The sequence below is a fragment of the Manis pentadactyla genome, chromosome 12, assembly GCF_030020395.1.
Source record: "Manis pentadactyla isolate mManPen7 chromosome 12, mManPen7.hap1, whole genome shotgun sequence".
NCBI classification, from domain to species: Eukaryota; Metazoa; Chordata; class Mammalia; order Pholidota; family Manidae; genus Manis; species Manis pentadactyla.
In genome coordinates this window covers 71,145,240-71,171,618 of record NC_080030.1, presented here as the reverse complement: position 1 = coordinate 71,171,618, position 26,379 = coordinate 71,145,240, and the positions used below count along the sequence as shown (strand labels likewise).

The following is a 26,379-nucleotide window of genomic DNA, read 5'->3' as shown; positions in this document are numbered from 1 at the left end:
AGGAGACTGTCTTAACTGACAGAGTGCTCTTCCTTGTAAAGTGTTTGCTCTACTGGATCCACACTCTGCCATTTTATGTAATCACACTGCCATTTTATGTCATTACTAACAATGTATTTCACACCTCTTTTTAACTAAGTCCTCTGTACTTCTATACAGAATGATTCTACTTGGTTGGGGAAGTAGGCACACAAAGAATCTCAAACTATTGGCAGAATCACTGGGATGTACCCTATCAAAAGCTCTTTGTTGACACAACCATCAAACACTTCTTTTTACCAGATCAAAAATAATCATATCTTTGGTTCTGAAGGAGAAACCTTTTCACTAATCACCTTAGAAATATTTTATCCATTCTTTTATTTCTAAGACATTTGCTTGCAACCTAAGTAGGCTGTGATACATGATTTCCAAAGTGATCCTTTTGTTAACCAAATTAGATGCCTCATTAAAAAACTGACAGTGCAACACCAAGTTAGATGGGCTGAAAACAGATACTGCTAATCCAGATATCAGCCAATTTATGGGAGACACTGTGGCTACAGACCCTATGTGCTGAAGAACAAGGATCCAGGGTGCCATCCATGGGGCTGGCAAACCATCAAAGCTGAGTTGTCAAGTCCACTGCACAGTAAACTTTTAACAAGGTCATATTTGAATGTGTTTCAGTAATATTTCAACCTTTGAGTAGAAGGGGAAAATAAAAAAGATTTGACTTGTTAGCCCAATCTTTCAGCAATATGGAAAACTGAAACTGGATTTTGTTTTTTGGAAAAGTAGAAAGAAGACTCTTGATTTAAATAGGGATTTTAGAAATTCAAAAGGGAGACACAGCACTATTAGTTGAAATGGATACAGGCATGACTTTGCATTTTGGACCTGTCAGAAAATCTCCATGTCCTTCATGGGAAGACCCTGAGAAAAAGCTTTTTAGTAACTGAAAAGAAATTGTAATAGAGACTTAAAGCAGAAGTCTTCATGTTCTAGTCAAAGATTCTCTTGTATATTCATAGAAAGCTTTTACACAAAAGTCAAGTCAGCATACTCTTATCACTGAGAATTCAGGACAGTCTAGAATTTCAAATACATTTTTATATTAACATTAGGCACATAGAAGACATAAATCTTTTTATAAAAATTTATTTCTCTGTAAATACAAATTCCAACATCAACAAACAACAGTCCAGTGGAAAAATACTTAGCCATTAACATTGGAAACTTTTTAAATTTAATAAATAGAACTTTGGCATTCAAATTCTAGCTGTAAACCCATTAACAAAACAGAAAAACAACCCCTTTACAAAAAAAGAGGCAATAATGATAGATCAGAAGGCATAAGCCAACCAGTGGCTTCACATTTTTTTTTTTACAATAATAGTATTTCAATTAAGTCATGACCATTGTATTTACACGAGGTACTCTGGTTGGTTCAAAACTGAACCTTGTTTACAAAAACCACCAGTCACAGTGACTGATTATACACTTTGCTGTGCTTTTAATGTAACCACCTAGCACCTTACTACTTTTCATCACACCAATGTGATGCCGAATTTTATGTTTATGTGTTTAAATAACTATACATGTATATACACACATATACACACACAGAAGACTACATTTCAAAGGAGATTCCTGTTTACACAGGCTCCAAGGACATATATCTGATACCTCCTCTCATGTTTCCTACTATATCTACCTAGTAATGAAAAACTGCTCCTTGCTTAAAAAAAAATCCTTAATCAAGTCTATTTACAGAAGAACAAGGTACAATAATCAACATTCTTATAGCTCATGTAAAATAGAAATGAATACTTACTATAGGCAAAAAGGCACAAAAGGTTCTCTCTGTATGCAGCTGCAATAGTGTTGTTAATGACTGAAAAAATCCAAAAACCCAAAATCTTTCCCCCTTCATGATTACACGATTAATGTATAATATTATCACACAGCAATACAACACCATGGCATTTTGAGGTGAAGCTGTAAATTATACCAAATAGGAAATCGTTTTTTTTGTTTTGTGAATACTGAAAAGAATTGTCAAAAATGGGAACTAAATGAATTAACTTTGTCTCTGAGAGATACAGCTCCTGGCAGTTTCAAATGACATAGTCTGGGTGAATATGACTATGAGAACTGCTTATTACCGTAATCATGTATCTGTAATGATAGAAATCTACATAAAATGCCAATAGTCCAAACTAAAGGTGTGCTGAGCTGAACTATGCTATGTAAATATTTAGTTCAAGTTCTCAGCCGCTGTGTTATTCAATCAACTATTATGGATATTGAAAGAACATTTTCCCAATAAAGTAGTTCCTTTCAAAATATCCTCCAAGAGAATCCTATGTCTTAAATTATGACAAAATTAGTTTATAAGCTCCTTAGTATATCAAAAATGTACAACATCTATTTTAGCAACACTTTCCAGCCCTTGAGATTGTCTCTAATAAGCTAATAAAAAGGAGTCTAATTCAGTTTAATTAATTGTCATAACCAAAATAAATGTCAGTATTGTTAACATTAAATATTGAATTCTACTTCAAGTATATAAAGGGGCCACACTTATTTAAAAAAAGAATTAGTCATGAATTACCTGGTTAATACTTAAGCTTTTTAAAATTAGAGGCCACTGAAATTTACTAACAGTTTAACTAATGTCATCCCTTTTTTTGATTCAGTTAATTTTAAATGCCCAGGCGATTGGCTCTTTTATTGAGACAACTGTTACTTTATCCCTGCTTTAATGTGACCAAGGCAGAGCAAGTTCGACTTCAAAACCCAGAAGACCAACAATCAATGTCAATACTGAATAAGATACTTCCTAATAAGGAAATTTTCAAATAGATTTACTTTAAAATTTAGGTTGATTTTCATCTCAGACATATATCATTGAAATAACTCCTAAGAATATCCTAGTTCAAACTAGGACAAGACCCTGTCATGTTTCTAATTGCCCATGTCACTTTGCCAAACAGTAAAATCTTAACGATAAGATACCAATATTATTATATTCTAATACAGGAGGTTGTCTTGGGAAAGGGGAATTTTCTGAATAATCAAAATCAAAGTCAAATACTAACAGATTAGTTAGAAACTACTAGTTTCATTTCCCTCAAAACTGCCATCCAAGACTGTCTACATATTAACTAGGTCCTTTCATAAACTCTAGACTCCAGGAGATTACATTTTGTAACTGAAGGTTTTAGTTAAACTATATCTTATTTTCCTTTTTGATTCACAGGAGTATGTGTTTTTGGAAACTGAAATACATCAGCAGTAGCTTGTCAATTTCTTGTTAAAAAACTTTTATCAAAAGATATGTGAATTAAGTCAAACTCTGTGAAGTTTAGAAAACTTATTTTAAAAAATCAAATGTTATTTTATCCTAAGCCAGAAAAAATTATCTATGATAGATCAAAACAAATGACCAAAAGTTTTGTTTAAAACAATAACCATAAAATCCCAAAACATACATTAAAAATCTAGGAGACATTTAAGTACGGACCTAGTGACCCAAAGAAGTGAATATTTGCCCATTAACTAGTACTATTCATTTTAGGGTGCCTTACTTCCAAAATTATGGACAGTGGAATGGGGGAAGGGATTCTATCCAAAGAAAGTGTAAAAAGGTAGTGTACTGCACATGTGGTTCATCTCTTTCAGATGTTATTATCTACTCCACAATCACTTTTACAGATATTAATTTGATGCAAGGCAGAATTTTTTGCATCAGATTTCTGGTACAAATTTACTACTCCCTGATTGTCTTCAAACCACCAACATTACAGGACAAATGAACATGTTAGAATGCCGATTTCTTACCAGTGGCAAAGTCCCTCCTTATTAGGTTATGGATGTTGGGATACAGAATCACGACAATGCACTGATTTCTTAGTGCCCAGATCCTAACAAGAAAAGCAGGGAGTTCAGGCACTGAACAGAGGGAAGTCTGATGTTCTTACAGTATAGTTTAACTGATGAAATGTAACTATAAATAACTTATTGAGCACTGCATATAAGCCAAATTCTGAACAGAATGTCTTCCTGAGTAGTTTCCTTGGGGCTTTATTCCACATATGTTTTCACTGCTGAAAATATTTAAGAAAAATCTTTTCTGGGAATAGCCTTTATACCAATATACAAGCCTAGCAAGAAAACAGATATGTGATAAGCTGTTGCCCAAAACAATTATTATCCTGTTTGACTCACATCCCTTATTTCTTTTACCATTTATTTAATCTTGACCTAAATGAGATTTGGTTGCATCAAGAAAACAAACGTATTTGTAAAGGACATTGACTGCCATAACTAAGTACAGTCAAAATAATGTAATGAATGCTCTGAAGGCAATAAAATATATAGTCCTTCCAAAATATCAACAAAAACAGGGAAATATTCATCTGGAAGCTTAAATAGTTCTATGTCTACTTAAAAATCAATTGCATTTCATAGTGATATCCTGTACCCAAGAAGAACTAACCTGGCCAAGTTCGCATTCTAGAAGAAACCCTGTTTTTAATATACTTTACTTAATAAAAGGAATTGGTGGATCACCTGATTTAGATTTTGTTTTTCTGCTAGTGATAATTCAGATATAAAGAATTCAAGTTGGCTTTTTCTTAAAGTAGTCTCAACTTTAAAACAGAAACAAACTGCTAAAATGTAAACCTTTGAGATTTGGATAAGTAAGTTATTGTTCCAGAGTCACTTTGTTAATCTTTTACCATCTGATAGGAAGCCTTACAAGGTTTGCATTAATTATATATGGCTGTGTTTACATTGGTATATATACAAATATAGCATTTTAAATAGTAAAGGATGCATTAAAATGGGTTCAAATTATCTTAAATTGTCTTGCAATATATAAATTACAATGCTAATGAAAGATTATCACATTAAAATTTCACACCTCTAAGGCAATCCAAAATAATTCTGGAAAAATAGCTGACCTATCTACAGTACTAAAATCAACCCAACCCCAAAGCCTCATCATCTCAGCACACCGGTTGTTCAAAATACAAAGGTTTTGCCTTGCTGTTACCACCTTAGAACACTTGCCTACTGTTTGAACTCTTGCTCAGCCAGCCCTTGAAAACGACCAAGTACAGCACAAGCTTCTACATGAAAGAAAAGAAATACAAGAATAAACAGTATGTGCCTTTTCTCAGAAGCTTTGCTTTTACCCTAGAAATCCTTATAATTTTATGAATAAACACACATGCACACATACACACACACACAACTATAGGATAAAAAGAAATCCTACCCTTCTAACTGAAGGGCACTATTCACAGCTTGGTCCTACAATCAGTAGTTTGAGAATACAGAATTTTTTTATACAGTTTATCACATTTTTCAAATGGTAATTCAGTTTTTTGGCCTGATTAGATAAGCCCCTTTGAAATCTCCTTATATTCCTTTTATACCCACAACAAATCCACAGAAAAAAAATCCTATGTGTAACTCATATGTCACTGGCAACTTTCCATTATGGGTCCTAAAAAGAAATATGAAGAACTGTAACACAGCAGCATTTAACAAAGCATCATTATTGCTGTGGGATCAACACTTGATCACTGGGTGATGCAGTTGTCTCCCATGTCCTGAGCATAGCGATCTGATATTGTAGTCCTTAATTCATCGATGTCCCTTCGTAACTGGCACACATCGGACAATTTTTTAGTGAGTGTTTCTGGGTTCTGGTCATTCTCAGTCTCTTCAGCTGAACAGTTCATTGCTATGAAAATAAAATATGGAGGGAATGTCTCACATTTTTTTTGAAAAAAGGCATTTAGAATTTTCAAATTAATTATCATTGGAAATAATGTTGTACACTGAATACCAGTTAGGCTCAGGTTTAAATTAGGCATCATTCAATATTAAATAGATCTTATTTACTTGGTTCTTTTAAAATTTTGTGAATTAAAATTTGTTAAGTTCATAGATTAATATACACAAATTCAACATGGATGACAATACTCTAAAAGTAGAAGATAATATGCTTTAACAGCTCTTTTCAAGCTCAACTAGAGCATTCAGTTCTTTCTGCCTGACAAAAATCTGAAAATCATTTGTGTAGTGAGGAACGATATCTTAAATTTTTATAGACTGCAAAGTGGAAGTTCATTGATGTGAAAACAAAACAAATTTTTATAATATATGGTGTGTGTGCGTGTGTGTGTGTGTGTGTGTGTGTGTGTATTTGTTTGTTTGTTTGTGTTTGCTTTTGAGTTGGTACTCTGTAATCCCACACAACTGAATCAGGCTGATAGCTAGTTGCCCAGAGGCTGAATAACTGAGGGTTAGGCCCTGAGTCAGCTAGTTTTTACTATTTACTCCAGTTTCTCTCTTTGTCAGCATATCTCAGTATAAAAGGAGTTGGAGCCAGTGACTGTGAAATAAACCTTTCCTTATTACACTTTCATTGGCCTTGATAGCTTGTTGGAGATATGAGAGTCAGATATTGTTATTTGTTATTTTAACATACACTAATTGAATACCTATCATGATCCAGCCTATGTGAAATGCTGACATCAGAAAAATAATGGATATAGTGACTTATTCTTAATTATTTACATACACTTTCACAAATAAGCAAGCCGTCAGGTATTGTAGGTGGCCTACCATTACATACAGGCTACAGAGGCACAAGGAAGACAACAACCAGGCCTAAGCGAAGAGGGGGCAGGTTTCCTGGATGGGCCAAGGGAGCAGAATGAACAAAGGTATAAAGGCAGAAAACTAAATATTCTGATAGAATTCAAGAAACTTCAAGAAAATCAGTACCCAGCTCTAAAATGGGAGAGCACAGATTATGAGAGAGAACTGTGCTAAGAAAGAAGGTTGGAGAAGCAGGTGGAGGATACCTCTCTCTGTTTAAGGGGAGTGTAACTATTAGGAAATCAGAATCAGCATTTAGAAAGATCATTCTGGCAGCAATGTGAAAAATGATTTGCAGGGGAAGGGGATTAACAAGATAGAGAGACCAGTCCAGATGAAGGGCTATGAAAGCTTGAATTAAGGCAACAGTGTAATGAAGATGCAATGGTAGAAATAAATGTTACAAGTAGGAGAGGACTGATGGAAAAGATAGAGCTCAACCATCATAAACTTGGGTAGGCATCAGTGACTAGGCATGGGACATACACAGATGGAGGAAAGAGGGTGGAAGCTAAAATCTGGGTTGTAGCAATAGATGGGTGGTGATGCTATCCTCACTGAGGTGGGGGGCAGGTTTAGGGAGGGAAGAAAAGTAGATTCTGTTTTTGACATAATGACTCAGTAATGTCTAGGAAACAGCTGGTTCTAGCATACAAGTAAGTGATAAGTATCTGTATGGGTCAAAGGTTCAGCAATAACAGAAAACAACAGGACATGGATAAGATTACTCAGAGAAAGTATATAAAAAGAGAAAACAAGTCAACAGCAAGGTTTCTGGGAGACGTCAATATTTAAGTAGCAGAGAATTCTACAAAAGATTGAGCCTGAGCAGTCATAAAGGTAGAAGCAGAGCCTAGAGAATAATGTCACAGAAACTGTGTCAGCAGAGTTTTGAGAAGGGTGAGGTGAACACTGTCAGCAGATAATGGACAGACTGCTGAGATAAGGATTCAAAATAATCCACCGATTTTTGAAAAATTAGCTGGATGGTCAAATTTTCACAGTGCCAAACTAAAAGGTAAGGATTCTAGGGTTAAACTTTAAAACTAGAAGGGGTATACACTGGGAAGTGAATATGGCAATATTCTTCAATCTCCCTTTTATTCATATTAGGATAAATCTCTTATCCTATTAGTGGAAAAGTTAAATACTTCATAGGATAGTGCAAATGTAGAAAGTTACAAAATAACTGAAGAGTGGCCAGCTCTAAAATGGTGTAGAAAATGAGTCTTTTGTGTGTAAGCTTTTGCTTCTTGCTCCAATAGACACTGCTAACTAAACCACCACATGTTCACCTAGCAAACTTCTCCTTTGTCAAACACCAGCTATTCCATGGAGCCTTCACAGCCCTTCCTAGGTAGATTTTGTTGTTTTTTTCCCTTCTGCTCCCCACCGCCCTGCCTGTCCTCTGTCCATTTTCCAATTATAGTACTTATTACAATGCTTTAATAATTTGATTAATATGTAGGCAAGAGCTGTGTTCAATTTATGTGCATCGTCAGCACCTTAGTGCTTGGACTACAAAAAGCATTTAATAATTACTTCCTGAGTGAGTGAATATACTTAAACTTTGAGGGGTTGTTTTTATATACCCACATTCAATTATGTATACACACATCTATGAAGTTGAGGGGAAAATTCTGCAGACATCTGAACACAAGTGATATACTAGTGATATTTAACAAGTGACATACTTTGATCAAGAGTATTATTTGGTTTGCTAAACTAATATGATGTAAGATGGTAGAATATTTTTGATGAAACTGGAAACAAAACCAGACCTCATTCTAGTCACATATTAACCATATTATTAGGCAGTTATTCAATACATGTTAGTGCATAAGCCTTATGGCCTTACTCCATTCCTATCTCCTTACTGATGTCCATTTCTTTTGTACTAAAGAGACCCAACATATCACTATTATAATAATTTAGGACCACATGCAGAGATGAGTGTTCCTGAAAAAGCACAGAAGGGAAGGGACAGTAGGGTATTTCTACAGCAGCTCTCATAACTAAATGTGGAGGAGGGCAGAACTGAGGCAGAACAGGCGGGGGTTACACTGCACAGGACAAAGCCAGCAGGTAAGCATCCCAAGGGAAGCAGATCTGTCGGCCACAAAAACTGCCTCGTGTGACAGAACTAGCATTTACATTTAGCAACTGCCATAGAACATACACTGTAGAGGACAGCAAGCGAATATTTCTTCTCAACTATTTTACCATGGACAGATAATTGGGTCATTAATTTATATAATTACCATATGAAAGCAAATAAAATTGTTACTTTTAGAAGAGTAATCAGGAAATCACACCTAACTACCACTCCAGTCACAGAATTCAGCATAGTTCATCCACACAGGCAGATGTGCAATTTTGCCAAGTGGCAGGCTGTATCAGCTATGTCGCTGCTCATCTCTCTAAGTATAATGAGGTTAAGCTCTTGCAATGACACAGTAACAGGTACTCAAAGACACACATACTGATTCAGAGATTTATAAATCCAAGTAGGAAAGGAGACAGAGAAAAGGCAGAAGTTCCTAATTCATTATGACAGGTTTCTAATTGTTAAGCAATACAGTAAGGACAAACATCAGCCACTTACATCTGATTCCCAGTAATAATGAAAGATTAGGCTCTTTGCCCTGAGCACGCTGATTAAGAATACTACATAATGCCTTTAAGTCTAACAAACAATAAGACATTTCCTTGAACAGCTGATCAATCACACTGAAATCAAATAGTGGCCACTTGGAGAGAACTGTCTGCTGCCTAGATTGGTCTGCTTCCTGGCCCTGATCCAATAAAGAGCATGTCTCTTCTGTTTGCCCTTGGTTCTGCAATGGATAAAGAAAACAAAAATAAGATTTTTAGAACAGAGAAAAGTACTTAAAAGCAACACAGGTTAACATTCACATTTTTCCCTGTCTACAAACAAACAATAGAGTCATATTATATGGGTATTAACCAAATTTAACTGCATACACACAGTAGGAAAGAAAGAGAAAAATAATTTAAATAGTGGAAATGTTTCCTCTGTGCTATTTGATGCCCAAGGGTAAACCTGAGAGAGGAACTATAGACCCAAATAGTCTTAGTTTCTAGAAGTCTCTTATGCTCTCACCTAATGCACATCTTTTATAATGAGCATCTTACATAATGAGATTGTGTATGTATTTTTCTATGAGATTTACCCCAAGAACAAAAAGAACTACAAGAAACTTAAAAGCTCATCCTGTAGTTTTGTTAGTAGCAATAGTGGTTTAGTTACTTTGAAACTATATTTTGTATATTGAGAAAAAAGTATATTATGTTAATGTTGATAGGAACTAAAATTTCCAGTGTAAGAGAAAAATAAATACAAATATAAAAATCAAAGAAGGAAAAAAAACCCCAAACACTCTTAATTGTTAACTTTGAATTGGAGGTATCAATAGGAACTCAAAATTTATTACATTTGGAAAAAACTACCCTCACCCCATCCCCCCAAATTGTCACCATCTACTCCTCAGCCTTAAAATTCCTAATTCAAGGTAAGTTTAATTAGTTTTCCAGTTGAGACTGTATTTCAGAATAAGCAAATAGCCTGTGTTGATGAGGAAAATATTTTTTTAATAGATGACAGCTAATAAATGTAAAATGAATGATGTAATAAGAAAAAAATTATCCTTTTAATCATCTAATGATTCAGGCAATGATCACCAGTTGGTACCCAAAACCATCAAGGCAAAGGGTATTAGCAAACCATCAGCGTATCACCCACAGATTACTGTTTGCAGAGGCTATAACATTACAATGGTTAAGAATCATCTTAACCTAAATGAGATCAGTATTTGTCACTTAAAGTGGAATAACCCAACACATAATTTGACAATGTGAACAATACCTACAAACTGTTCATGCCAAAAACTGACCTGAATGTAAAGATATCTTTACCTATAACTTCTACCTTGCAAGAAACAGAGGGTGTACAGAACAAGATAAATGACACCATGAGGAAGCAATCAGACAAATCTAGGTCTGACAATCTACAAGTCTGTAAGACAGTAAGCCCACTTTTGTCAATAAGGCACTAATATAGGAGAAAAAAGAGACCTTATAATATAAGCCAAAAATGAAATGTAACTCATGGTTCTTGACTGAATGCTGGTTCCAACAATCACTATAAAAAACATTTGAGAAAGAAGTGGAAAAATTTTATTCTAGACTAGGTATTATTGAATATCAAGGAATATTATTCTTATTGTGTGTGACAATGGTTATATAGGAAATAGGTAGAGTTATATAGGAAAAATATTCCTAATTTTTGGAGATACTTTCTTAAGCAATTGGAAGCAAAATGTCAAGATAACAGTTATAAAACTAAAATAAGTATTTTTTTGTATAACATATCCTTAAATGCAAGCTAAGTATTTTATCTTGTAATTAAATGAAGAAAGTGTGATCTGTTCCAATGATGACGTGTCGATTATACCTTCCTTAAGGATTTTCAAGGGTCATTTTGCTAAAATTCAATTTATGCCTTATTTGAGGACTTTGGGGGTCTAATCTCTACATAACATTTGACTTTGCTATAGCTAAATCTGCAGAAATGTATTCTAAGACACAAGAAAAATGAAAGTTTGTGTTTCTGATTACAGTTTTGTAATAAACCTAATGGATTAATTAATTGGCACATCAAATCAAATCTTCAATTTAAAAATGTCCTATGTATATGTATTCGTATAAAATTAGCCTTTGTTTTAAATTAGATACCAAATCAGCCTTTGAAAGCAATTTGAATTTCTTCTACTCACATCAAGCAATGTTTTTCTTAATTTCTGTAGGTTTCTTTCTTTCTTTTCCAGCTCTTCCATCATATTTTGAGTGGTCAATTTTTCTTTAGAAAGTTTCCCTTGCATAGACTAGAATAAAAAGAATTGGAAAGCAAAGCATGTTAACACTTAAAGCAAAATACCATCAGGTAAGTAACCAGAAATACTGGCCCTGAATATTTCAGATCATCTGTCCTCCCCAGCCCCTTGGAAGATGAAGCCTTCACTTTTAAATCAACCCAGATTACTTCTAAAGTGGCTGTTGCAAAGGAAAAAAAAATACCATCTTTACCAAGAAAGTTTTTAATCTAGATAAAACATGTTAAATCTCAAGTTGCTGTTTAATCCTAATTTTATTGATTTTTGTTTATATATTGGGAATGTATTTTCAAACCTATACTTTTTGTTTTACATTTTTCTTATGATTAATAAGATACAAGATAGTAAGACTATAAGAACATCTCTCCTTTCTATCATTTGAAACACAGCTAAACCCTTCTCTCAGTGTATAGTATTTGAAGCAATGAATATGATGTTGAATTCAGGCCAAAGATTTATATAATATGGGACTTTGATAAGCTAATCCCTTTCTTAACTCCATTATAAAATTACAAATTATCCAGACATGATAGCAGCTTAAGAAAATCTTGAGAATACCAAAGCAGCACATAGGATATTTTAAGAGTACCTGTGTCATTTCAGCTTATAAATCTAGTTTTCAGCTACACACCAAAGAAAAACTTGCCATAAACCCTGTAGTTCTCAATTATTTCTAGGTGTTTCTATCAACATTTTTCCTTTTGTTAAATCACAAGATCAATAAACATTATGTTCACAAAAGATTTCCTTTTCTTCCTCAGAACTGTAATAGTCTCAACTCTGAAAATACTTTGGAATGCTGACCACCTAAACAGCACACAATCCACTATGAAGGTTTTCTCCTCACATTATTTCTGAATGGAATAAGAGAGGATAGCTGTCACCCTGGAATGAGATAAGACTGAATATAAAGCAGTTTTCTCAGTTAACAAGGCTGAGACCTTGTTGCTTTTTGGTTTTATTTGTCTGCTAATTTCTGAAAAAAATCACATTTAATAACTCAAAAGCTGGATACAAATAAATTAAGCTCTATGAACAAGTATATTTCCTTCCAGGGAAACTTGTTTTATATTTCAAAAAAAATGAATCTTATAGCACAATGTCACATGGGCTGAATATGTGTATTCTGGGATACAGACATTCCTTTGTAACTGCATTTGACTGAATTAAAACCTATTTGATTGAATGACATATGGAGATTTATTTACCTAGTTTATTGGCTTGACAAGATTATTTGGCTGGAATCCAGATTTTATCCTAAATTTTAAGATTTGTGACTGTTTATTAGAAATGTAGAAAGTACCATAGATAAACTACTCTAAATCTCACATTTTTCACAATGGAGGTGCTTTCATACTTCTATAATTCTTTAGAAGATTAATAGTATTTTTTATTTTTGCCAATTCGGAGTCATTCTGAATGTGACTAATAATTAGCTAGTAACTCTAATATGTCCATATGTAAGACTAAATTTAAATCAGTGAAGAAACAGGCAACTTTCTCCATCAGACTAAGTCAGATAAATATTTGGTAGTACTGCTGTTTGTCGTTAAGAGGGGAAATTTGACTTGGGAAATATAGCAAGCTTAAGATGTTGTGTTGGTAGAGTTCAAAGACACTGATGAAGCAACCTTTAATAGGGGAAAGAGTTAACAGATATGATTATCCTAAAAGGACCAAATGCTGTGTAATTTCTAGGACATACTAGGGTATGAGTTCTATAGCTGACAATAACATTTTACCTAAAAGATTACTTCTCCATTCTGAATTGCATGAAAAAAAACATGTTTAAAGTTTAAGAAAAAAGGGAGGTACAGAAAATTTCTACTAAGCTTATAATGGGATTGGTAAAGTTAAAATCTTGAATTTTCAAATGTGTATTTTCTCCTTAAATTTCTAGTTTAATAATAATGTTTTTAAAAAATTCTAAGTTAAAAACTTACAGGTATTTATCACAATTGCTCTTCAAGTTGAAAATGGTTTTAAAACAGATTTGTTGTTTGATATAAATATCCAGAAATGCTAACCACCTTTTGCCCATATACAAATAGCTCAAGTGAAGGAAAGCCAGTTGTACCTTAGCCAACAGATTCTACACAATTGCAATTCAAGAGAAAATACTTTGAAAGAAAACTATGTTAGCAGTTTTACTATATAAACACCCACCCCAATGAATACATGTACATGCACACATGTACATGCACACACATGCCATAGAAGAGTTTCACAAATATGTTCCTTCATGCAATCACTCATTCAAAAAAAATTAGTCACCCAGTGGATGACATCTTAGTGAACAGAACAGTCAAAACTCTTGGTCCTTCTGGAACTTTTACTAGGAGAAAAAGACCAAAGAAAATAAACATAATAAATATTTAAGTTACATAGTATTGTATGTTAGAATTTGACTAGTGCTTTGGATAACAAATAGAGCATGGAAATGGAAGACAACTGAATCTCAAATTGGGTAGCGTAAGGGCTCATGAAAAAAGGTGACATTTGTGAAAAGGTTTGAAGGAACTGAAAATGTGTATACCATAGATATCTAGAGTGTGTTTCAGTCAGTGCAAAGGTTCTGATGCAGGTGGTGCCTTCTGTGTTTGAGAAAAGCAAGAGAGCCAGGGTGGCAAAATGTAGTAAAAGATTATTAAGTCAGAGAAGCAAGGCAGTATGAGGAATAGATTGTGTAAAGCCTTGTAAGCCAATGTAAGAACTTTGATTTTTACTTTGGAAAAAATGAGGAATGAGGAAACACTGAAAGGTTTGAGAAAAGATATGATGTGATCTGAGTTTTGTTTAAAAGGTCACTTAGGCTGATGAGAATAGAATGTAGGCAAGCAAGGATGAAAGCAGAAAGAAATAATCTATATAAAAAATAAAGAGGGCTTGGACTAGGGTGGCAACAGTGGTGGTCAGGAGAAGGGACCAGATGCTGGATATATTGTGAAGATAATAGGATTTGCTTACAGATGAGATATAAAAGAGAAGTCAAAGATAGGTCTAAGGTTTCTGGACTGAGCAAATGGAAGGGAGGATTTGCCTATATGGAAGGTATATCAGGGCTTATTATTTTTGTCTGGGAGGATAAGAAATTCAATTTTGGACATGTAATGTCTTATCTGTCAAGTGGTGATGCTGAGTAGGCAACTGCATATACATACACTTGGCAACATCAGGGGAAGATTTTGAGCTGGTGATAAAAATTGGGGAGTAGTGAGCACATGTTATATCTTAAGCCACGAGACTAGGTAAGATCACCAATTGAAGTATAGAGAATTCTGGAAAAGAAATAAATGCCCTCTTATGAAATATGATAAAATATTTATGGAAATAATTTACATGTCTTCAAAATAAACAATATTAAATATCTCAAGTGAAACTAAACTTTCCCCTAGAATATAAAATGGAAAAATTTCTATCTAGTAAGGCATTTTGTCCAATTTTTATGTACTAGTCTATTAACCTGCCTGTGTTTTTATTATAGTAGGATTTATGCTACAGGTCTTAAATTTATTGTATCTAATTAAAGAAATCAGAGAAAAATAATGACAAAAAAAAACTTAAAGTGTTAATCTGAGATTTTTTTGGTTGAAATTTTAATTTATATATTTCAACTGTCTAGAAACAAGGCATAAGTCAATAACTTTAAAATTATTACTGAGAACAAATGAAAGCTTTCATTACTGTTATGATTCTATTAATACACACTATTTTTACAATAGCATATGTAACAATACATAAAAAGATAATAGTGCTATTATAGAAATAGCATTTAATAAGAAGCATGTGTTACATAACAAAGTAAGATAATAATGGCACTTAAGAGCATTAATAAAGCGGATGCATTCTTTGAATGAAATTTAATGGTATTTTTTCTCAACACCTTTTAAAAAACTAGTTAAGAGAAAGTTCATCTCCTACATGAGGCCACTCCGTCAAGACTGGGAGAGGTGGCTATTTTATCTAATGTATAGAAACTAACATAGTCAAGGAAAATGAAGAAACAGGACTATGTTCCAAATGAAAGAACAAGATAATACCTCAGGGATAAAATAGAGATAAGTGACTTACCTGATAAAGAGTTCAAAATGATGGTCATAAAGATGCTGATCAACGTCAGAAAAACAATGCATAAGCAAAGTGAGAATTTAAGAAAGTACCAAGTAGAATTCATAGAGCTGAAGAATATACCAACTGATCCAGAAAATACAATAGAGGGGTTCAACAGAATACTATGTGAAGTGGAAGAAAGGACAAGTGAACTTCAGGGCAGTAGAATGCATCCAATCAGAGCAGAAAAAATTAAAAGAGTGAGGATAGCTTAAGGGACTTAAAGGACATCATCAAGTAGACTAATAGTAGCATTATAGGAGTCTCAGAAAGAAGAGAGAGAGAGAGAGATGAAGGGGCAGAAAACTAATTTGAATAAATAATGGCTGAAAACTTCCTTAACCTGGGGAAGGAAACAGACATCCACATCCATGAAGCAAAAAAGAGTTCCAAAAAAGATGAACCCAAAGACACCCACACCAGGGCACACTATAATTGAATTGTTAAAAGTTAAAGAAAAGGAGAGAATCTTAAAAGTGTCAGGAAAAAAACAACTTGTTACACACAAGGGAACCCCCATAAGACTATCAACAAATATTTGACCATAAACTTTGCAGGACAGAAGGGTGTGGCAGTGATAAATCCAAAATGCTGAAGTAAAACTTTCAAGAATACTCTGCCCAGCAAAGCTGTCCTTCAGAACTGAAGGAGAAATAGTTTTCCAGACAAGCAAAAGCTGAAGAAGTTCATTACAAGCCTTAAAGAAATATTAAAGGGACTTCTTTAAGCTGAAATGAAAGGGTACTAACTAGTAACAGAAAACATGTGAAAGTGTAAATCGTACTGGTAAAGATAAATACATAATAAAATTCAGAATAACCTTATGTTGCAAAGGTGTGCTAAATCACTTATAAAACTAATATGAAGGTTAAAAGTCAAAAATAATAGAAATAACTATAATAATTTGTTAATGCATACACAGGATAAAAAATAAATTGTCGTATCAAAAATATTAAAAAATGGGACGACTATATCAAACTACAAAGCTTCTGTATAGCAAAGGAAACCATCAACAAAATGAAAAGGCAGTCCTCTGAATGGGAGAAAATATCTGTAAATTATGTATCTGCTAAGGGGTTAACATCCAAAATATTTAAAGAACTCATACAATTTAATAGCAAAACCAAAAACAAAAATCAAAAAACAAAACAAATCCAATTAAAAAATGGGCAGAGGCTCTGAACAGACATTTTTTAAAGTAAACATACAGATTGCAAAACAGGTACATGAAAAGGTACTCAAAATCACTACTCAGTAGGAAAATGCAAATCAAAAGCACAATGAGGTATCACTTCAACACCTGTTAGAATGGCTAATATTAAAAAGACAAGAGATAATGAGTATTGGCAAGGATGTAGAGAAAAAGGGAACATTTGTACACTGTTGGTGAGAATGTAGATTGGTGTAACCACTATGGAAAACACTATGGAGGTTCCTCAAAAAATTAAAAATATAACTATCACATGGTCTAGCAATTCTATTTCTTGGAATTTATTTTAAAAAAACATAAACACTAACTCAAAATGATATCTGCACCCCCATGTCCAGTGCAGCATTATCTATAAAGCCAACACATGGAGACAACCTAGGTGTCCACTGATGGATGAATGGATAAAAAAATTTTGGTATATACAATGTGGTTTATGCAGTGGAATATTAGCTATAAAAAAGTAAATCTTGTCACTTGTGACAATGTGGATGGACATTGAGGGCATTATGCTTAGTGAGATAAGTCAGACAAAGAAAAATACTTTATGATCTCACTTATATGTGAAATTAAACTTACAGATAACAGAACAAATTAGTGGTTGCCAGAAGCAGAGGGGTAGAGGAACAAAATGGGTGAAAGGGATCAAGAGGCATAAGCTCCTAGTCATAAAATAAGTCCTGGAGATTTAATGTATAGCATGGCTCCATAGTTAACAATGCCATATTGTATATTTGAAGTTTCTGAGAGAGTAGATCTTAAAAGCTATCACAAGGAAAATAAAAAGTGGTGAAGGATGTAAACTAGACTTCTTGTGATGATTTCACATTACATAAAAATACCAAATAATCATGTTGTATACTTCAAACTAATATGTTACATGTCAATTAAATCTCATTAAGAAATAAATAAGTGAACGGTTAAAAAATAAAAACTGAAGTACAGAATTCATGGTAACAGCATAAAATTTTGGAGTCAGACAAAACTAGATTCTGGGTCCACAGCTTATGTGCTGTGCAATCATGAGTAAGTTATTCAGTCTTTTTAGGCTCCAAATACATCAGCAAGAAGTTACAACACTGTAAGGTACTCTGAAAATTATGCAATGGGTATGCAGACAGTACTTTTGAGTGTCTGCCTATTCACAGATTCCACGAATCACAGGAAGTAATATTTGTACTGGGACTCTATAGCCTTGGGTCATAGCTCACTGGAGCAGGCTGAGTGAACACGTGACCAAAACTGAGGAACTGGACCCCATGCTCTATGAATTAAGTCTCTGTAAGTGACTGGAAATGAACTGTAGAACTTAGGGGCTGTGGGACAGCCATATTTTGCCATGTGAGTTAAAGAGGGAAAGGAAGTCAGTCTGCAGAGAGAGAAAACAATGACAAACCCTGCAATGAGAGAAGCAAAAAAGCCTCTTCTGAAGATTGCCTTCATTCCTACTGACAGGTTCCACAGATATTTCTGCATTTTTAAAATACAGGAGAGTCTACTATTTTTCCTTAAGCTAAACTGAATTGGTATGCTTGCTTACAATCACAAAGTCTAAATAAGTTTTACCTAGTACAAAATATTTATGCAAAAACATCAATTCCTTTCTTCCTATATAAAATTTTAAAAAGTTCATTTCCTGTATTAAATCACTATGACATACACTTCAAATATTTTATAATTTTGTTTGTCAATTATACCCAATAAAGCTGGGGTGGTGGGGGGAGGAGCCTGTTCCAAATTGGCATTATGGATGAATTTTTTTGTGAGCAAAGGTTTTTTGGTCTGTTTTGTTCACTTGTTATCTCCTAGAAGAGTGCCTGGCCCATGGTAGAAACTCCGTTAATAGTTATTGAGGAGTTGAATTAATAAATACATGAAAAAGTATGAAGAAGTAACTACTCAGTACTTATTTTTTGATTTAGTTTTTAAGTGAAAAGCTATGCTTACTCATTCAAAAATAATTACTGACCATCTTTTATATACAAGGCACTGAGCTAAGTGCTGATTGGGTAAGGATTGTTCAAAGACCTTTAGAGTACCCATTATAAAACTCTTGAAGTGTCAGATAACAAAACCATGCATTTTATTTGATTTCAAGGAGCTAATAATGACACCATACTATGGGGTGTGACGTACTAAAAAAACTCACTTTGGAGACAAAATTTATAAATTCTACTTCTAGGCAACTGAATGTAAGGTGCTTTGCACAGAACAATAGTTTTCCAATGTGCTCCAGTTTAAGTGTCTTTCATTCCAGGTAAAGACCCTTAAAACAAATCCCTCCTCTAAAGCTTACACAAAGAAGAGATCAGACTAACACTTATATTGAGCATTTTTGTCTTTCTCTTGGGAGTTTTCATTTTGACGCAGCCAAGAGCACAAACTCTGAGGTCAGGCAGATATGAATCAGAATCTCATCTGAGACCCTGGGCGCACCTTTTTATATCATGGCAACTCCATGTATACAAAGAAGATGCTCTTTCCCACTTTGTAAGTCGACTATGAAGTTTATAGATATTAAATATAAATCAGAAAGATTGGTTCCTGTATCATGGAGCGTCAGCACCATCACTAACATTTCTGCACTGGGCAGCAGAGGCTCCGTTGCTCACTTTGACCTAAGTCTGGACAAATGCTAAAGCCCTTTTCCTCATTCATCCATATTGATAAAAGTGAGAATTTAAAAAATATTTGGGAAAACTAAGAGAAATATGACATATGCAAACACCATAAAAATTACCATTTTTAAAAAGGTTCCTGTTGATAAGAATTAAAGACAATGGATGGCTCAAATTCCTTTCTTAAGTTAACTATTATCTTACCACCTGATATAATTTTAAAATCAATCTGCCTGAGAGTTCTGCTTCCAGTATGATGGTATGAGGAGCTCCTCAGACCTGCTCCCCAGTAAAAAATATAAAAGAACACATTTAAAGATAAAGATTTTGGAAATGGTCCTACAGCAAGTGAAGGTATAAAGAAACCTGTATTCAAGAAAATCTACTGAAACTCAGAACAGCAAAAGCCTGTGGTTCATTTAAACAAAATCCACTCCATCCCAGCACTCCCACAGCTCAGTGAAAGGGAAATCCCACTCCAGACTGGGAGAATCGATAGCACAGGGCTCCCTCTTCCCACAGCTCCCAGATGGAGCACTATCTTCCCAGGAGGGGCAGGACATCAGCATTTCTCATCCTGCCTCAAATACTTGTATCTGAGGCTAAGTTCCAGGCCAACTATAGCCAAAAGGTGGGAGGCTCCCTTCTGTCCAGGCTCTGTGAGGCTTTACCTGGGTGTGGCACCACCAAGAATTACTGGGGCCCTAATTACCCTTACCTTGCTTCTGGGGCAGGGGTTCCACACTGGGAGAGGCAAGCTGAGATCTAGAGTTGCTGCCTACCCTCTGTCCACTGAGTGCTCGCCTCCTGGAGAGTCACTCAAGAGAAGCTTGACATTGTTCCCACTTGCACTGACTTGGCTCAGAGATTTTTGCCTGGAGAGAAGCATGCCACAGAACAGAGAGCTCTGAATGTCTTTCACGAGGATCTGAATTCATTTGCAACAGATTGTGAAGTTCAAACCTAAGGGCACTCTTAAAAACAGTAGAGGTTGTGGTGAAAGGCATTTGGGAGGATACTGTTAGAGTCATTGGAGATATAGGCTAAACTGTAGGCTCCCAGAAAGAAACAGTGAAAGAGACAACTGGGAAACACACCCTGGGAACAGAACAAATCTCAAACACTAATTTAAGGAACTATTCCTTCAAAGGAGCTAGAACAGATCAGTCTGTGAAGCAATTTATGACACAGGGCACTGTTGAAAACAATAGAGCTGGCAATTAACAGAGGTTAACAACTGGTGTGGTCGGGGAAGTAGTCACAAAAGACAACATATTACCTTTATATAAAATATCTAAATATTACCTTTATATAAAATATCTAAATACCCTAGACAGGGTAGCTCAGAGAAGACAAATAGGGACTCTGTGGCATCTTACTACACAGATGGACAGTGACTGCAATGGAGTATGGGTGGGGGATTTGACAATATGGGTGAATGTAATAACCACATTGTTTTTCTTGTGAAACCTTCATAAGAGTGTATATCAATGATATCTTAATAAAAAAATGTCTAGAATAGACATAAAGACAAGAAGTAGATTAGTGATTGCTTATGGCTGGGGAGGGGATGGGGTTTAAGGGAGTGATAGCTAAAGGTAAGGAGTTTATGAGGTCATAAAAGGTTCTAAAATAGACTATAGTCTTGGTTCCATATACCTGCGAGTATATTAAAAATTACTGAATTGTACACTTTAAGAGGGTGATTGTAGGGTATGTGAATGACATCTCAATAAAGCTGTTATAAAATAATCAGCACAACATAAAGAAAAAAACAACCTGTTTGGGTTCCTTTCCTTTCAGCTCCTGATCTGCAATCAGGCAAATCTACCAAAATAGTTTAAATATGTCAAGAACACATCCAGGTATTTCAGAACTAAACTTTCCCCCCCCCCTTAAACCTCAGTCACCCAGTCAATTCCCACTTTTGGTCCAACGAGCATGCTGAGGATCATTATTATACTTCCCAAAGCCTCTAGAACTAGGACTGCTGTCAGGCTCTAAGTAAGAACTGCCTGGGGAACTTGTCAACGATACGTATTTCAAGCTTCATCCCAGAGATACTGATTCATTAGGTTCACAATAGCACCAAGAAATCTGTGTTTTAAAAATCATCCCAAATAATTTGAATATTCATAAAGTCTGGTGACCACTCACAGCATATACAGGCTCAAGAATATTCTTTCATGATTCAAGTGAGCTGACTCTCTTCCTGCAATTCCCCACCTCAGGCACAAAGAACTTTGATTTTGTCAAAAATTAAATCCACCTTTTACATATTTTTCTAACATTATAATTAAGCAACAACTATAACATGCATACAACAGGCCTACATGTAAAGATTTTCTTCATAAATACAAACACTTGAGAGAGAGCTTTTTTTAAACAGCTAATTTTCCTTTGATAGAAGACTGTTTTTTGGCTGCTAAGCTCTTTAAAAATTAGTATTTCTGATAAGAATATTTTTAGTTTTTCATGCATTATTAAGTGATTTCACATAGGTAAAACTTCTTAAAAATTAGAAAAACTTAAGGAAGAAAGAACTTCATGTCAGGACACAACTCAAATTAGGACAACACTAAAATAGTAGATACACAACAACCAATAATAGGAATTATTGAATCAATTAATATGTTTCCATTAAAGAAAAGTTATATTCCATCTGTAAAACACTCTATTAGCTTATCCATTTTCTGACCATTTCTACTGAGAAAATCTACTAGATGTAGCGTTTAAAAAAGATTTGTTAAAAATTGGAATAAAATCTTGAGGCTAGAAATACCTTCTCTTGAAGTGCCAAAAACAGGATAGACCATTACAGTTTTGAGCCTGGAATCATTCCAGGCATACCTTTAAGAGTGAGCAGTCTTAATGTCTTTTAAATATCATTCTGTCTTTTGTGATATTGTTGTTCACTGATAGCTGTCAATTCAGAAAGGCCATTCAAATGTGTGTTTTCAATGAGGAAATGCTTTAATATGTCAGGGAAAACAAATAAACCTAACAATTTTCTTTTACTCTGTATCTCTTCTGCCAAAGGAGTACAGTAGTAATATACAATGATAGTATGTCAGTGCAAACAGGATTATGTAAGTAAAATGTGCTTTTGAGGAACAAATAGGAAGGAAAGTAATGCCCAATGAAGAACCCATTCACATTTTGACTGCAGCCATGTTTACAGAAATGATGGGGAACATTCTACTGCAAAATGTCTTTTTATATTTCATATTGACAGAAGAAAAACCTGTAGGAGAAGAAGCCAGTTTAGCTATATTGGTTTCATGGACACAAAGAAAGGCAATATTTTCAAAAGATCAATGAATAAACAAATTATTCATGACAATTAACAGTATCTTGACAGATGAACAAAATAGTAGATAAACCTGTACTTTTATAGCACCAAGCTCAATTTCAAAATCAGCATATATTTTTACATGAAGTACTACTTTTTCTGTATTGAAAACAAATGCAATATAACTAGTGCAATAATGATCTCTCCCCAACTTTAAAAGTTGTGAGTCAATAAACTTGCCACTGACTTAAACCAGTTATTTATTTGACTTCTGGTGCAAGGTAGTAAACTACAGCTGTATTTTAAATAAAGCATTTTCACTCTGTAACAATGTCTTATTTTTATCTCCTATAAATTGGACATAAAATAAATATAGCAAGGGATTTTGTTTTCCTCTTTTGTCATAAAATTTAAACTATAAGAATAACCTGCTTGTACCCAAGACAATGTAACACTCCAATTCAAGCAAATAAATTCTTAACAAATTTGTCCTTCTTGATAGTTTGCAGGGACATAAAGAGGCAGTGAAACAAGAAATTCTAGTAATACTAAATACTCTAAAGTGGAAAAATTTTCTGGCACTATGCAGGAACAAAACATGCAAACTGTAATGGCAGTGAAATTTTCTAATAAATTTAATGCTACAGTGATTGCTAAATGCATAATTCATGTTAAAAATAGTTGGAAGTTCTCTGTTATGCTTAATTATAAAGTATTTTGTGTTATTTTGGCTATGCAAAAGACTTTGAAGAAATTAAAAAACAGCTATAGCTTCTGAGAAAGACATCATAACCTACATAGGAATAAGGCTGGCCATTGTTTATATAAGCAGATGTGGAAAAAGGGAAATCATTAGTACCTGTTTTTCAGAAATGGCAATATTTTCAGGTGTTTACAGAGTACACACCTTTTTATATTCATCACATATTATGAAATAGCAAGCAAAAAAACTAGCTTTTCAGCTGTGAGTTGCAAAAAAAACAACAAATTTAAGTAACGTTAAGCAAAATACTTCTCATTACCTGTGGCATATTTGTCTACAACTAAAATTTTCTATTTAAATAGTATCTTGATAAATATAGCTAAGTTAGCCAGTTATCAACATATGCTGTCTGTCTCTGTGAGCAAACAATATGTTAGATCTACAAACCTAGATCCCAAAATGGCTTAGGCCACCCCCTTTCTCCTACTCCCCCTAAAAAGCCATTGCTTCAAAAGATAAGAATTAATGAGTATATTGTCTAGACACAAATATTTGGGAATAAAGGGAACTCATTAATTAGACTTCCATTCTTTAGTTTGAAGAAATAGAATGTTTACTCAAGCTTTTAAGATCAAAGAATGGAATGGCATGTAATTACACATTATTTTCCATATTCAATTTATGCAAAGTAATGACATATGTAAATGTGACTACAAGACTTGATTGATGTCTCCACACATGGGAAAAATGCCCATTTAAATTAACACAAACATACTGAACATCTATAATGTGAGTGATAGTATATGATAGATTAAGTGCCACAAGTCTTATCCACCAAAATTTCAATGCCAAAGGACAATACTGACTCATTGGATTTTCTTCTGAAAATGTTACCAAATGAAACAGAAATTCTCTTTATGGTCTGTAGTAAGTCAGACAATAACGGCTGAGGGAACCTAACCACCTTGTGACTTGAATGGCTTACAGAATAACTCAAGTTATGTCTGTAGGAATACAAATAAAAGAGTATAACCTCTGTAAGTCAATGCAGCAAGCCCACATACCTCATTGAGGTATACTTAATATGGCTAAAAGACAATCAAAGTAGACTGTCTAGAATTCTGACACTCAAATCATTGACTTTTTTCTTTTTCACTACCATTTTTAAGAATAGGAAGTATAAAAATAAAAATTTATTCAGAAAAACTTGTCCAGTGGCTTTCCATCATACCTAGAATAGAATACAAAGACATACCTCTATGTGATCTGACCCTAGGCTACTTTCCACCATCATCTCTAAGCACTCTACTAATAATCACTGCATTCTAGACGAGTAGCCTTCTTGCCAGTCCTGGAATATACCAGGCACATTCATAGCACCGGTTACTTTCTTTGCCTGGAATGCTGTTCCTCTGGTTATCTTCATTCAGAACTCTCTCCTTAATTATAGCATAAACTCCACTGTATCTGTATCTAATGCAGACTTAGGCACTTGCAGATATGCTTTAAATGTGCAGATGATCTACCATAAGTCACCATTCTCAAGAAACTAAATAGGAGTAAAGACACAATATGTAGACAAAGTGTTACACTTTGATAATACAGAAAGAATAATATATGGAATTGTCAGGAGGGAGGGGGCTCTTGTCCAGTTATATGGACTAAAAACAGTCTACTTTAGAATATCACTGCTGACCTTAACCAAACGGATTATCAGTAGTAGTGAGAGACTACACCCAATTAAAAAGAGGTAAGGAACAGAGAAGGAAAATCTTCACAATTTTTTGAAGAACTGATTTACCAAATAGCATTTTCATTCTAAAACACTGAAAGATAAATATTAAAGAATTTACAGCTTCACCTCAAGTGCTATTAATCTTTTAATATTTTTTAGCTTATGTAACCATTAAGAGCAAATTAGTACATAGATAAATTAAGCTAAGCACAAACATTCCTTACCTGAATTTCTAAAATCATTCTATCAATCTCATTTTGTTGGCTGTCTATTATCTAAAAAAGAGGAAATACGTAAGTCTGAATCAAATTATTTTTTCCATTGCTTTTCAAAAGTACCAATATTCCAAGAAAATGAAAAGCACAGGGAAAATTATGAATTTCTTTTTAAAAATCACAGTGTGATTTTTTTTACAAAAGTATTCATACCAAGTATCCTTTGAATAAACATATGATTTCCTTCACACAAATGTAAAACTGCAAAAGTATTCCTCTAGTACTTGATAAAACTTTTCTCTAATTTATGCAGTTCATAAAAATAACTTTGAAACAGACTGAATAATTTAGTCATTTGTTTTTGCCAAGATGACAATTTGGCAAAATTTAAATTTACTTAATTTGGCTTTAATTTAAATTTACTTAAATTGCTATTTTATGTCTAGATAAAAATATTCAAACAAAAATTTCCATAAGCTATTAACAAAAATAGGTATCAAATAAAATAACTATAAATTGTGTATTTATATGTACACACATGTCCATATAGTATAGACCTCACATTTATTATCAAAGATATGTACTGACCTTATTAGCATTCTCATTTTGTTCTCTCAGGTTATCATTTTCATTCTGAAGCTGTTTTGCATCTAACATGGGAAGGCGGATTCCATCTTCAAGGCATTTTTCTACTTTTTGCTGTAAACTGTGTGTTTTAGAAAGATAATTATACAAAGAAAATAAGCTCTTTGTGCTGATTTTGGTAGATGACTTCAACATACATTAAAGTCCCTACTTAGGGTCTATAATAGTTTTTAATCAAGCAATAATCAAGACCCACAGACAGTAGTTACGTTTGAGTACCTGTATTTCATACAAGTAAGAAATCTGATAGAGGCTGAACGTGATTTCAGAAATGGCAA

At 34.0% G+C, this 26,379-nt stretch overlaps 1 protein-coding gene across 1 annotated transcript in view; it reads right to left on the bottom strand.

Annotated features, from left to right (window-relative positions):
- Window positions 1-2,989: 2,989 nt before the first annotated feature.
- Window positions 2,990-26,379, bottom strand: part of CEP85L (centrosomal protein 85 like) — a 173,083-nt gene continuing 149,693 nt past the window's right edge. Inside the window, exons 9-13 of the mRNA XM_036925048.2 lie at window positions 26,045-26,162; window positions 25,466-25,516; window positions 11,460-11,567; window positions 9,269-9,500; window positions 2,990-5,740 (exon numbers count right to left, since the gene is read on the bottom strand). Of these exons, the coding sequence (XP_036780943.1) occupies window positions 5,577-5,740; window positions 9,269-9,500; window positions 11,460-11,567; window positions 25,466-25,516; window positions 26,045-26,162 (673 nt within the window). The 3' untranslated portion in view covers window positions 2,990-5,576. The remainder of the gene's footprint in view (window positions 5,741-9,268; window positions 9,501-11,459; window positions 11,568-25,465; window positions 25,517-26,044; window positions 26,163-26,379) is intronic.